This window comes from Buceros rhinoceros, unplaced genomic scaffold, assembly GCF_000710305.1.
Source record: "Buceros rhinoceros silvestris isolate BGI_N320 unplaced genomic scaffold, ASM71030v1 scaffold11145, whole genome shotgun sequence".
NCBI classification, from domain to species: Eukaryota; Metazoa; Chordata; class Aves; order Bucerotiformes; family Bucerotidae; genus Buceros; species Buceros rhinoceros.
The window spans coordinates 47,762-60,874 of NW_010412526.1; the positions used below are offsets into that span (position 1 = coordinate 47,762).

Genomic DNA, 13,113 nt, shown 5'->3' on the forward strand with positions numbered 1-13,113 from the left:
TGACGGTAAGTAGCAGCAGCTACTGCAGCCCCGGGCTGCCAGCAAAGTTCTTTGGCCACCCAGCTGGGATGACAAGTGTAGGACCTCAAGGAACCTCAGCTGGAGCAAAGCTAAGGGAACTGTCAGCTCCCCAGGGAGTCTGCTGGGGAGAAGCATACCTGCTCCCACGATGCGCGCCCCCAGGACAGCCACTGCCTCCCATCGAACCCGCCCCTGTTTCACCTGCAAGGGCTGAAAACTCCATCACTTGGCACCAGCCGAATTTCACAGGAGCCACTGGATAACATCCAGCAGAACCGTGTTTTAAAGGGTTCTAAAAATACGTTAACCTGATGCCACACTGGTGTCCAGATTTGAGCTGGTTGGAGGGTTTGTTTGTCACAAGTCACTGCTTTTTTCAGTCTCTGCCACAATTCTCAGGGTTTTTTTCAGTTACGCAATCTTTTTCCTAGTTACGCTTCTTTTGTCTATGATGTGATGCCAGAAAACTGGCAGGAAATACAGCCTCATTATCTCCAAGCAAACACGTGTTGTTTTCAATAATAGAGGTGACACTGTTGATCCGCTGAATTACAATTTAGTGAAGGGTTTTCAACCGAAAGCATCCAAAGAACCCAGACGCTGAGACCTATCAAAGCAAAGCCGTTTGGTTACTTCACATCAACAGGTGATAGAGAGACAAAGAAGAGGTCAGTAAATATGGCTGGCATTTGAGAAAAGCCTCAGTGCCCCAAACCCAAGCAGAGGTACTAACCCCCCTCAGCCAGTGAGTGATCCTTCTACCTGCTGCTAGTGCCAGCGACTCTGAAGCATCACCTGATTAATTTGAAGGGAGTAAAAGAGCTCACACGAGTTTATTGATGCATCTGGGTCGAGGTAAGGGCTGGACAGACAGGTAAATACCTGCTTCTGATCTTGTTTCTCCCATGAGTTCAGGCGCCAGAAATTTTACACGGCAACAGGAACTGGGGCAGTGCTTCCCCCCTCCCCCTCTAGAAGGTTTCCACCGGATTGTGAACTGTTTCAGCATTAGTTTCAATCAGATTAAAACATGTATGTACAAGCACAGCGGACTTCTGGTTTCCCAAGGGCACACCGTGCTACTCTATTATCTTGAGTAACAGAACTCTGTCGCTAACGTCAATACTGACTCAAAATCAGTTTTCTTTAAATCTGGTACTTACAAAACTGGAGATAATCTATTTTCTCAAAAATCACTTGTTCAGTGGGTGACGATAAAAACAAACTCTAAAAGTGAAGAATTAGAAGGATCACAGGTCCTCTGTGGAAGTCTATGGGGATCCTTCCTTGTTCCCTCCTGGCCAGGTGACAGCATGAGGACAATTTGCTCACAGGGCTACCTAAGGCATGACAAGACTAGAAAGAAGAATAAAAGAGAGATGATACCTTCCAGTGCCTCTCTGGGGACACCTTACTGCAACCTTTCGGTACCTACAGGGGGTGGACACACTTTTTAGCAAGGTCTGTTGTGACAGGACAAGGCGGGGATGGCTTTAAACTGAAAGTGGGGAGATTTCAACTAGACATAAGGAGGAATTTTTTTACTGTGAGGGTGGTAAGCCCCAGGCCCAGGTTGCCCAGAGAGGTGAGAGAAGCCCCATCCCTGGCACCATCCCAGGTCAGGTTGGCCCTTGGGGCTCTGAGCACCCTGCTCTGGGTGCACATGTCCCTGCTCCCTGGAGGTGGTGGGACTGGATGGCCTACGAAGATCCTTTCTAACCCAAAGCATTCTATGATTCAATGACTACAGGTACTACCAACAACAAGATCAGGTGCCAAAGTTTCTGAGAGCAACACGATTTTCAGATTTAGAGTGGCTAAACTCCAGAAAGTGTTGTGGGAACTTCTCAAATTTGGACTCACAAACAGACTGTAATTCTTATTCCCAGAGGTTTTACTGTGTTCCCACACCACTTCCCACACACTGAACTACAGTCATGCTACAGCAAAACTGCAGAAATAGTTGGGATTTTCTTATCAACGGCATCAAGAATGCCTGCTCCTCTCTAGTGTGTGAGAGGATTTTCCAGTGCATTGACCACCACCAGTGCAAGAGTGCAGGGAAACCAGAGCGTGCATCAGCCTCTTCAGGTTCAGCTACGTGTTATTCTGTAAATTGCCTGTGAGTTCTGCTGACACGTGAATGGTATTTCTTGCAGTGATACAGCTCCAAACCATTGCCCTCGTAAATCTGCGAGTGGAACCCCGCCGAGCTGTGATTAAATTCATTATGCTGAGGAATCATCACATTAGACTGATGGTGTTTTAGGAGAGTCACACGCACAGCATTTAAAGGACCACTTTGTTTCTTCAGCTGGATGGAGTTCCAGGACACTATTTAGAAAAGAATGAGAATTGTTTTTCTAGAAGCTATGGCCAAAGCTCTGTTGAGCTGTTTTAAGGCCACCATCAACAATCCTTTCTGGAACTGTTGTGTACCTGCTATTGTTAAAGGCAACACCCATGTTTACTGCAATTGAAAGACATTAGAAAAAAATAAACTTTTTTGCAGTTTGCCAACTTTGTGCACTCGGCACTGACTGTTTGGTCAGCAGTACTGCTCGCCTGTTGACAGTCACATCGTGTCCCCACCTGTGTTCAAAGCAAAGCAGTTCCTCAGCCTTCCGACAACGCTGAGGGCAATACAACTCCTCCAAACACATACTTCCCCACCCTTCTCAGAGCAAAGCCGTTAGCAGTCACGAGGAGAGTGGTTGTGATGGTTCTGCATAGCAGCACAGCACCTGATCTCAAAGAAGAGCAGAAAGTCGCCAACAGTCACCAAGTGACGTGCTCCGGTATGAGCTCCAGAAGTTTGGGCAGCACAGGAACTGGGACTACTGGATACTACCGCAATCATTAAAGCGCGTACAGTGAGGAAGAGTAATGACTGAGACAGATGTTTTCAGTAAAATGCAGAAGGACAGATACACAAGTTGTAAAGGTGGAGGTACAGAGCTGTGTGTCAGGAATGCTGCAGTCTGCGGGGTAAACTTAAAAAAAAGTAGTACAACAAGAATAAAACAAAACCAGTCTGTAGAAGGATAAAGCCATCGTCCTGAGTGATGCTGGTTAGTTCACTGCAATGCCTCGGGGTTCAGTCTGGGTATCAATAAAGACCTGGCTAATAGTACCAGTAATTCTAGCTGATAATTGACTGTTCGTCTGTAAACACAGACCTTCAGATAAAGAATGAACAGGCAAAGCCAGCGAAGAAGCAAAGGTAAAGCTGTCCCTCGAGAATTCCTGCATTCCTTTCATGCTAAGGTATTAAGTCCCCATGAAACACATATCCAAGAGAACAAAAAAACCACTGAATAAGAACAGAAGTCACCCTGCATAATGCAAGGGTAACCGAAACTTAAAAATCTGCACTACACTAGAACGAGAGGAACAGAGGATTTCTCTTCGGGTAACCATGACTGCCACAGTGGGGGCAAAAGGGAAGTGGGATTACAGGCGTAGGTGATGGATGGAAAACATGACCAAGCTGGAAGCAAAACTTCAGTGTGATGTGCTGCCATCAGAAGGACAGCACCCATCGCCGATATGTGCAAACTGCCAATGGCAACGTCACTGCTGACAAGAGACACTTGTAATAACTATTTAGTTAGGGATCAGAACACAGAACTTGTAGAGCAGCAAATGTTGGGCTTGGATTGAAAGCCTTGAGAACATCCAAGTTTTTCTAAACCAAAAAAATAGAGTAGCTCTCACTGGCCTTGTTTTTCCATTTGACAGAGAGCTGTGCTGGAGACCAATGGCTAGGACAGGTGGGAAACACGATGCTGGGCAAGGAGTTGGTTTCCAGTGACATGGCAAGGGATGGTTTTGAATGAGGAAGGATTAGGCTGCATGAAAGTTACTAGTAGAGTTACTCAATGGTTAGTCTTTGGGCAGGTTTTTTTTGCTGGTGTTTTTTTTTTTTTTGTATCACATCTGGCACCGAGCGTAGCAATGACAGATGTTGCTAATGAGAGAAGCAGAGGTAGTATTTGGTGAGAAAAGGAGTATTAGCATTGGACATCTGACGAGTGAGATACTAGAAATGGCATGTGAGATATTAAAGGTGCAGAATTCACGATCATTCACTGAGAGACTAGTCAGTAACTTCCCTTCATTAACAGGAATCACATCAGGTCATCACCGAATAAATACCAGGCACAAAGATAACCCAACTATGCAAAAGCTAACGGTTTCCTTCGATGATCACAAAAACAAAGAGCTTGCTGTGAGAGCTTGTGCTTATCTCTCCTTAGCTGTGAGAAGACATTAGAAGAGTTTGTCTTAGGAGAAAGAAGGCTGAGCGGAAGAGGGGATAAAACTGCTGACTGAGCGATCAGAACCCAGCTTCACCCCACCCCACCCCCCAAAACTCCTTCAGAAGGAAAAAAAACCTATTTCCGAAGAAGGAGCTAGTCTAAGTTCCTGAAACAAAAATATTAGATAGATGTTCCTCCTATTTACTCTGTGCCAATGAAATACCATTAACATGACGAAAAAGTCAAATAAACAAAATAAGAAAAAAAAAGACGACACAGAATTCAGAAGGGAGGGATGGCTCCCCACGGCAACAGTAGGCAGAAAGGGTGTGGAACAGCCGCCACTACAGTTCCTGTGTTCAGTGTAACTCGTGGCATCGTTTGGTTTTGATGGCTGCGGGGCTGAAGGACCAGCTATTCAGAGAAGACATGTGTGCCTGTGCGCCCCGAGGAACAGCTCAGGCACACAGTGACTGGGGTCAACTCTGCTCCTGCTCCCAGGTCAGTGGGATTTGTCCTGTGCCTTGCGTGTGAGGAAAGCTGGAACCCAGAGGTGACTCGCAGGAGCCCATCACTAAGTTAGGCGAACATTTTTTGGCCAGTACTGGGACAGACTGAACTGAAAATCTGACTGAGTACGTCACAAGAAGACATTTAGGACAAGCACTTAGAACTGGCAAAATACTCAAGACTGGCTGAGCTGGCTCTGGGAGAAAGCTTTTCTCGCTTCTGATCATCCTATTTTGCGAAAATGAGTTTTTAAAGAGTGAGAGGACTTTAAACTGTTCACAAAGGGGTAGGAAATGGCTCATGGGAGCAAGAAAGTTGCAAGAGTATGGGCAAACCAGGACCCCTCGAACTCTAAACACTAATATCCATCACCTTCGGTAGCAATTTCTTCGTGTTTCAGTCTAGCACAATAATTACAGAGGCTGTGCACGTGTCCCAGGTCTTAGCTATTTCGGGATGAAGCTCGTTAGAGCAGCGTTATAGCAGTGCCTAGAGATGTCAGCTAAGGGCTACACTGGGTAATAGAGATGCAATAAATACATAGAAAGCAGCAAAAGCATGAGAGGGGAACCCCTTTTATTTCACCATGGAAAATAAAGGCATGAAGATGCGAGTTCTTCAAAATCTAAGTCTGGAGTGGAAACCAGATCTCTCCCGAGTCTCTGTCCAATCTCCTAGTCAAAAGACAGCCCTGCATTCAAAAGTGAAGTCAAGTCCCAAGGGCTCTACGTCTCCGCTTTTGAGGTTTTTGTCTACACCAGCTCGGAGCACAATCCTGATCTTAGGTCTTCCTCTTCTCTCCAGAGAAACCCTCACGCAGACAACTTGCTGAGTGCATGACTTAAGAAGTCAACCTAGCTTCTCCACCCCAGGAGACGTACAGGTATTTTGGTTTGTGTACTTGAATCTACCCTGCAAAGCAGAAGTGTTTTAGGTATAAACACCAGCTGTCTCACTGACTGGCAGTGACGCTCAAGAAACAATAATCTTGCACTGCAAGCTCTACTCGTCTCCCGGAGACTGACAATGAGACGGTCTTACAAGCAGACCGAACCCAAAACAGCAGCTTCTCTCTTCAGCAGATGATAAGGGATTTTCTTGGAGAGTTTTTACACACCTGTACTGTGAACAGCGAAGTAGTGTCACTAGTGCAGAAATCACTCAGAGAAATATTATTGGCTAGGCTCAACAGGATGATCAGAAGAGTCCTCTCCTAGTCTACCATTTATTTTGAGGAATACAAACCAGTAATAACACCAACCTATCTTCTGTAATTGGGGGTATCACAAAAAGACGACATGTTGGCTGAAGTCCACTTGAGTTAGTCTTGACTCAAGTTCGAGTCAGTAACGCCCCAATAGCCTTATTTTGTGCTGCCTGACCCATGTCATAGCAGCGGGTATAATTTCAACCCTCTGTCACAGTGATCATCTGTCATTACAGTGGGGCACATCTTCCCATCTTCAGAAACAGAGGCGGAAAGGTAATGATAAGAATTGCTATAATCTTTATCTTCACGGCAATGTGGTGAGCAGGTTCACAAAGCCACTTTTGTCTGTAATCTGTCAGAGAAGAGATCTTGGTGGTTTTCATCCAGTGCTTTAAGAACTTGTACAAGTATAAGATTCTACTGGAAAAATACATTATATTAACAACATTTCTCAAAATCCTTTTGAAAACAACTCAGGTCAGTTTCTTTGCTAGAACTAGAAAGTACTTGGTGCAGAAACTTTTTGCAGAAGGTGACTACACTCCCTTCTACACCTGCAAAAGTTCAGGAATCAGAAAGAGAAACAGGCATTATTGTCACTGAAGGTCTGGTAGTCAACTCACTCATGCATAGAGGCTGGTGCTCACGCTACGGCGTGTTGGAGGCCATCTAGTCAAGAAGAGTATCTAAACGCGCAGCACTTTGCCTGGTCTTACCCGTTTCTGGCTGCAGCGTACAATCAAGAAGGTCTCAATACTGTGCTCTTTCAGGTAAGCATTGCGCTCCCCTCCGAAGCCCAGCTCCACCTCGTAGTCTCCATTGAGATAGTTCAGGGTTGCTTTGGTTATGTGGATGCGCCTTGAATGAGACAAAACACCGGTTAGTTTTGTTTGCTTTGGAAGGTTATTACGTAAAGAGCCAGTTCCTGCCAGTGACAGTTGCCAGGGACAGGTTCAAACAAGCAATAAACCCCAATTTATTTAGCCATGTGACTGCTCGTACAGATACAGTAGGGGAGTGTCACCCATTTTAAAGGAAGTGGGCCAGGAGGCGTCTTCTGAAAGAGAGGTACTCACACTAAGCACCTCAATGTCCACTCATAAGCACCTCCCTAGACAGAGAGCACTCGCTCTTGGATTTGCTTTGCTCTAACACACAGCAGGTCCGTCTGTCTGACAGACACAGGCCCTTCACCAGGACACGTCTACTCAGCAGACACACGTCACATAAACTGTGGCCCGTGTCTTTTGAGTTGTATCACAGTCATCACTGTGGTACGAGAGCGCCTTGTACAGGTGGCCTATCCAGTACCATGGTCTTACGCTCTCTTTCAGAGCAGAGAAAAGATGGAAACGCATATAGAAAAATTATCTCAGGGAGTCAACGTGGCAGCAGCTCTGTGCTCGGCTGGTCCCTACAGTGGTGAAACAAGAACGGATTCTGTTCCCTCACAGCAATGTTTCAAAACAAAAGGCTGCTCTGAAACAACACTTCGTACAATGTCCATCAACAGCTGGGATGCTCTCCAGTAGACACGGTTAACACACAGTCACACCTCTGTCAATGTGACCTGTTCACTTCTGCTGTGTCTACCAGCTTTGCTTCACTGTGAAGGAACTTGGTTCTCACCACAGAAGGATATGCCCACCTTGGGACTTCGTAGACGTGCCGTAACCAAAGACGTGTCAATGTGGAACAGAATAACCTTGCTAACATTTGCGTGCCCTTACAACACTACACTCACAGTTCACTACAGCAGCCACGCAGACTCTCTGAACCTCTGCCCCCCAGTTCCCACCTCACTGTGACACGCCAGGCACAAAACAACACGTGGATTAACACGACGGCTTCGATGAAGCGACTTACCCAGCTTTGCCCCCGGCTTCCATGTGATTGGCTAACGTGACATCGTTGGACCACACATCAAACTGCCACTTCCTAAGGCCCAAGACCCCACAGTGTACTCTGCCACTGTGGATTCCAACCCTCATGTTGACATTTACTCCGGTGACCTCCCGGACTAGTCTGAAAAGAGATACGGGAAAAAAGAACTAAGAATGGTGTGGTCGTAGTCGGTGGCACAAACTTGCACCCAGAACACAAAAATCCACCAGGACCTACAAATTATTCACGCATGCGCACGGTGGTGCTCATCCACATCAACAGGACACCAAAACAAAACCAGACCAGCTGTACCGCTCTTGGATGAGCTGCCTGGCCAAGCAGAGTGCTAATTGGAACGGGGAGCCCTTGGAGCAAACCTGCGTACTCTGAACTCATGGTCAAGTTGAGAACTCATACAAAAATCATCTTTGGGGCAGTGAAAGGAATGAAGTGCTGGTCTCTGATTTCCATGCCAAAGCTGGACATAACCCGCCAGCACTCAGCCTCGTTAGGAGTAATAGCATACAGTAAAGAGAAAAAGGGAAATGATTTCAGAGACCTTGATTTGTCTGCATGGCACCAAGCATCAAGTCCTCCACAGATGAAATCAGATACACGTGTGAAACAACCCACTGCAGCTGGAAAGCTTAAGGGGGGCTTACGGCTGCGGTCAGAGCAGCAAAACCAGAGCACCACATCTAGCGCAATCACTCCACACAGGCAGCTACAAAGACTCAAGCTCTGATTTTCACGAGGTTTTGGATGCTCTACTCACTCCCCAAGTGACTGCTGGAATACTTTGTGGGTTTTGCCTTTTTAGGGCCAAAGTTAACTTCAAGAGCTGTTCTCTTGGAAAAGATATTTAGGAATACAGGTAGGGGAAAATCTTGATGAGGCCATCAGAGCAACTGTGCGTCTTGTTATTGCTGATCACATCACCCCCAGAACGTCGATGTTTCACAGGCAAATCCACCTCATCTCGGAGCACAGCCCTCTCTCCTTTGAGCTGTCAGCTCCTTGCAGCATGAAGTTTTACTATCTGTCAGATTTCAGCCTCTCTGGTTTTCAGGTTCATCTAGTCCTTTCTAGATACCACCCTCTTGACAGGTAAGTCCTCCCACTTCCTAACCCCAACACAGATCCGATATTTACGTTTTAGTTGTTAACGGAAATGAGCGATTAAAGCCAGACCAGTTCTGGACTCTAGTTCACTCCTCACGGTTTAACGCTGTTCAGGATGACTTCTCATTGCAACAGCTCCTGCCCTCTTATGGTTCCTGTTTCTTACAAACGCTGACTGATGTTGCACTGTCTGCTCACTGACGTGACATTCATTACTTTCCTTTACAAGCAGCAGACATTCTCGGGAAGGGAAGGGAAGCTGCTTTGGGGTGAGGTGTCACAGGCTTAGGAACCGAGAAAGCTCTGACTACACCACTTGGGAAGGTGACAGGAACTGGCGTAATGAAAACGCAGCTGCAGACACAACCCTTGCAAGGACAACAGTGGCAGCAGTATGGGTACAGCCTGGGAAGGGAGGAAGAACATGTGGCACAGTGCTTCAAAACCTACTGCACCCTCTGCCAAGTCACACTACTGACACAAGACCAGGGAACTTCTTCCCAGAAGAGTTGCTGATGAGGAGGGAACTTTCTCCAGACTTCGCAGCAAACGGATTAGTCTGGTTATCCTTTTATATCAAAGGAAATACTGGGTTTCCTTCCCCATGGTGTAGTTCTGTCGTACCAGCAGTGCAGCGACTCCAAGTCCATCTTTCCGACACAGGATATCACGCCCTGCTGTTACTGCACACGGACAAAATCAGCCTAGTCACCAACACCAATCAGAGCCGGCCAAGCCTCTAATCCAATGTGCAGTAGCTATTGGTTACCTTAACTGTGAAACCTCTTATCTTGGTCCTTAGGGAGGAGGGGGAAGCAGGGGTAGTGAGAATGGAATCACCTTCCAGACTCCTTAAGAGAGAAGATTGTTAAATGCACTCACCATGTACCGAGTGGGAAATGAGCTTCCAAGGGTGCTGAAGAGCTATTTGCAAACAAACCCTTCAGCTCCACCTTGCTTTCAAGTTAAGGCGGGTTGTGGCTAACAAAGTCTAGGCCTCTTGGTGTTGCTCAGCCTTATGGGGGATTATGGACACAGCAACCCATCGAGGTCTCTGGATTTCACCTGGCCAACCACTGCAGCAAGCGAGAAGTTTCTGGGCAATGTGCACAGCAACTTCTTTGCAGGGCTGCTGGCTAAGAGTTGCTGCTTCTCGTGTTTGATAAGATGCTTTGTCACCTGCCACTGAATTGTACTTCACACGGAAAAAATAGCATCCTCTCACGGGCTACTGAAAACTAGTTACTTGCAACTCCTTTTACGGGTGAACGAGGTCTCCTGGGTGAAAACACTGCTCTTCAAACTACAGGTCTGTGTAGGAGAATGAGGGTGACAAGCGTGGGTGTGTATTCATGTCCTTGCAGAAATTCAAATGGTAAAGACGTGCTATATCAAGCTCAGCAAACACGTAGCTCTAGTATTCATTGAGTTCAAGTGGGAAGTTCATCAATTCACTGAACAGAATGAAAGGAGAACTGCACAGACACCTACCTCTCAGTTGGTACCACCAATACTTTAGAAGATGCTTTCACAAAATATAAACTTACAAGGGAAAAAGCAGCAGAGTCTCTGTGCAGCAGGGATGGTGCAGTTAGCTCAGTTCCCAGTCAGGAACTTTTTGCCTAAGCTTGCATGTGCTCAAGATAACCAATAAATCATCCCTCCCTGAATTCTGAAAGAACAGGCCTGTGAAAGCTCGTGTCCGATGCAAACAGTATTCAGCGTTGTCTGCTGTCCTCCAAGAACTACAGCTAGGTATGGCTCTCAACTTTGTCTCATCCTCTCTAAAGACAGGAACGGTCCGAACAAACACAGGAGTGCTAGTCGGACCTCAGGAGCAGGCAAAGCTTCAGAACAGATTGAGGAGAGAAAAAATAAAGATGGTGAAGTGGAAATAAAGGAAAAAGCACCATGCATCTGCTCCAGAATAACTTTATGGTTTTCTTCGCTAATTAATTTAACTGAAGTAAGAAAACCTTGAATCTGACCTTTTTGGCAGAGGGACGCGTGGAGAAGGATTAGTGTAGCTCGACAAGACAGACCTTAGCAGAGGGATTCTCAGGTGAGTAAAAAGCCATTTTAATGATAAGTGAAAAGTGACTGAAATTTAATGAAGTTGTTATTAATCCTCTGACTTCACATTTCTGCCCTTTGCTGGAACCCTCCTTTGGGAACGAGACTTCCAGTAATCACCGCAACCTTTGCCCTTCCCCTCAGGAGGTTGGGCCCTGACAGCCGCATGGCTGTAACACGCTCACGGGCATGTCTGTCTGTCTGTCTGTCTGCTGTCAAAGCGGGACTGTTGTCTGGTTCCAGCTGGCTTCCTTTGCTGCTAACGTAAGGACCAGGGAAGGAGAATCTGCTTGCTGATGGCTCTGAATCTCTCCATGGGGAAGACAGTACTTACGAGATGGCCTCGATCATATCCATTCCCATCTCCACACAGCAGTGTGCATGGTCAGCTCTTGCTTCTGGCAAGCCAGACACACAGTAATAGCAATCACCCAGGATCTTGATACGCAAACAGTGGTTCTCCTGGAATAAAAAAAAAAAAAAAAAGGAGAAAAAGGAGAGAGAAGTATTCGGCTTTTCCTCATGCTTGCAATAGCTTGCTTTTTAGGGCAGGGAATAGTTACAGAAATCCTGTGAACCAGCACAGTATGTCATTCTTGCAACAGGGAAAAAAAAAAATAATCGTAATTATAACGGAAAACTTACAGCTGCCAGCTTATCGAATCTGGCAAAGAGCTCGTTCAGCGTCATGACCAGCTCCTGAGCAGTGCACTGGGAGGCCAGACTGGTGAAACCCTCTATATCTGCAAAGAGGATGCTTGGGAAAAAAGAGAGAGAGAAAAAAAAAAAGTGTCACAAAGTGTATTGCTGGTATTTCTTTGAGTTCTGGGGTAGAAGCCCGGGGGTGAGGAGGCTCGTAGGAGAGATGAACACCCTTAACGCCACCTTATGATACAGCTTCTGTCCCACATAAAGCCCTGAGAGGCACGGTCCCATCTCCTCCCGAGATTAGAAAGGGCAAGAAAACCCCACAAGCCTTTCACCTCCAGACAATTTCCAGTATACTGGGAGCTGGTGGTGGCACGATAATGCTGTCAGCCATCATTAATGACAAGGCACTTCTACACAACGACCAGGTCAGCCCAGCTACAAAATCAACGCTTCCCCGTGTCGGTCCCCTTCCTCAGCCTCTCAGCTCTGTAACAAGCCTGTGTCCCAGCTCCACTGCAGAAAACCCACTTCCCCGCGGGCGAACGCCCTTCACCTGCCTACCACAGCTCTCACCTGTGCTTTGAGCTCTGCTTCCACGCACACCGCTCAGCCCCGGGGCTGGCAGCACCCTGCCCTGGACCGCGCACCCGGCAGACACGCTGCTGCCATGGCATAAATGCAGAGCGTGACGGTGCCGCGAGGAAAGCCCTCTGAAAGCAGCGTGCACCCCTTCAAAAGCACAACTATTTGAATCACAAGTATCAATAATGATCTTTTGATTTAAATTATCAATTTTAATGTCGTGCTGTGAAGATTTTTTTTTGTAAACTGGAGAAAGTTTCTGACTCATTTTTAATTACAACATTGAAAATACTGATTTGCAATCAGAGGCTGCCATTACGCTGCATTTAAACTATTCAGCAGAACAAGCACCAGATTATGTCTGTACAGATCTAAGATAAAATGTATATATGCACACATGTTTATAAAACTAGAGAACCCATGAGCTACACTTGCATATTGAAACATCTATCAAGTGGCTGATTTCTTCCTTGAAGTTGATTATTGTCTGAATCCAAATACACTTCGCCATTTTTTAAACCCTTGAGAAAATACACCAAAAAATAAACCAAGATTTCACATATTTACAAATAAAAGCAAACTTCCCAAAGAAATACACTTGAAATCAACTGACATCTTAGAGGTATCGTCTGTGTCAGTCACTACGTAACTGCAGCATGAGCTAATACGTGATGTACACATGGGAAACGTCTCCAGTTCTTGGGGCAGAAACAAAACCCACCTTGCTGCAGGCATGTTCCTCTTCTAGCACGGGGCACACGGCGAATTCCTCACCTGTGGACATGTCCATGGCGTGTG

At 46.3% G+C, this 13,113-nt stretch overlaps 1 protein-coding gene across 1 annotated transcript in view; it reads right to left on the reverse strand.

Moving 5' to 3' along the window:
- ADCY5 (adenylate cyclase 5) overlaps positions 1-13,113 on the reverse strand; it is a gene marked incomplete at its 5' end in the record, with an annotated part of 83,590 nt that overhangs the window by 42,790 nt on the left and 27,687 nt on the right. The window contains 4 exons of the mRNA XM_010136445.1: positions 6,720-6,861; positions 7,870-8,028; positions 11,417-11,544; positions 11,728-11,839. Of these exons, the coding sequence (XP_010134747.1) occupies positions 6,720-6,861; positions 7,870-8,028; positions 11,417-11,544; positions 11,728-11,839 (541 nt within the window). The remainder of the gene's footprint in view (positions 1-6,719; positions 6,862-7,869; positions 8,029-11,416; positions 11,545-11,727; positions 11,840-13,113) is intronic.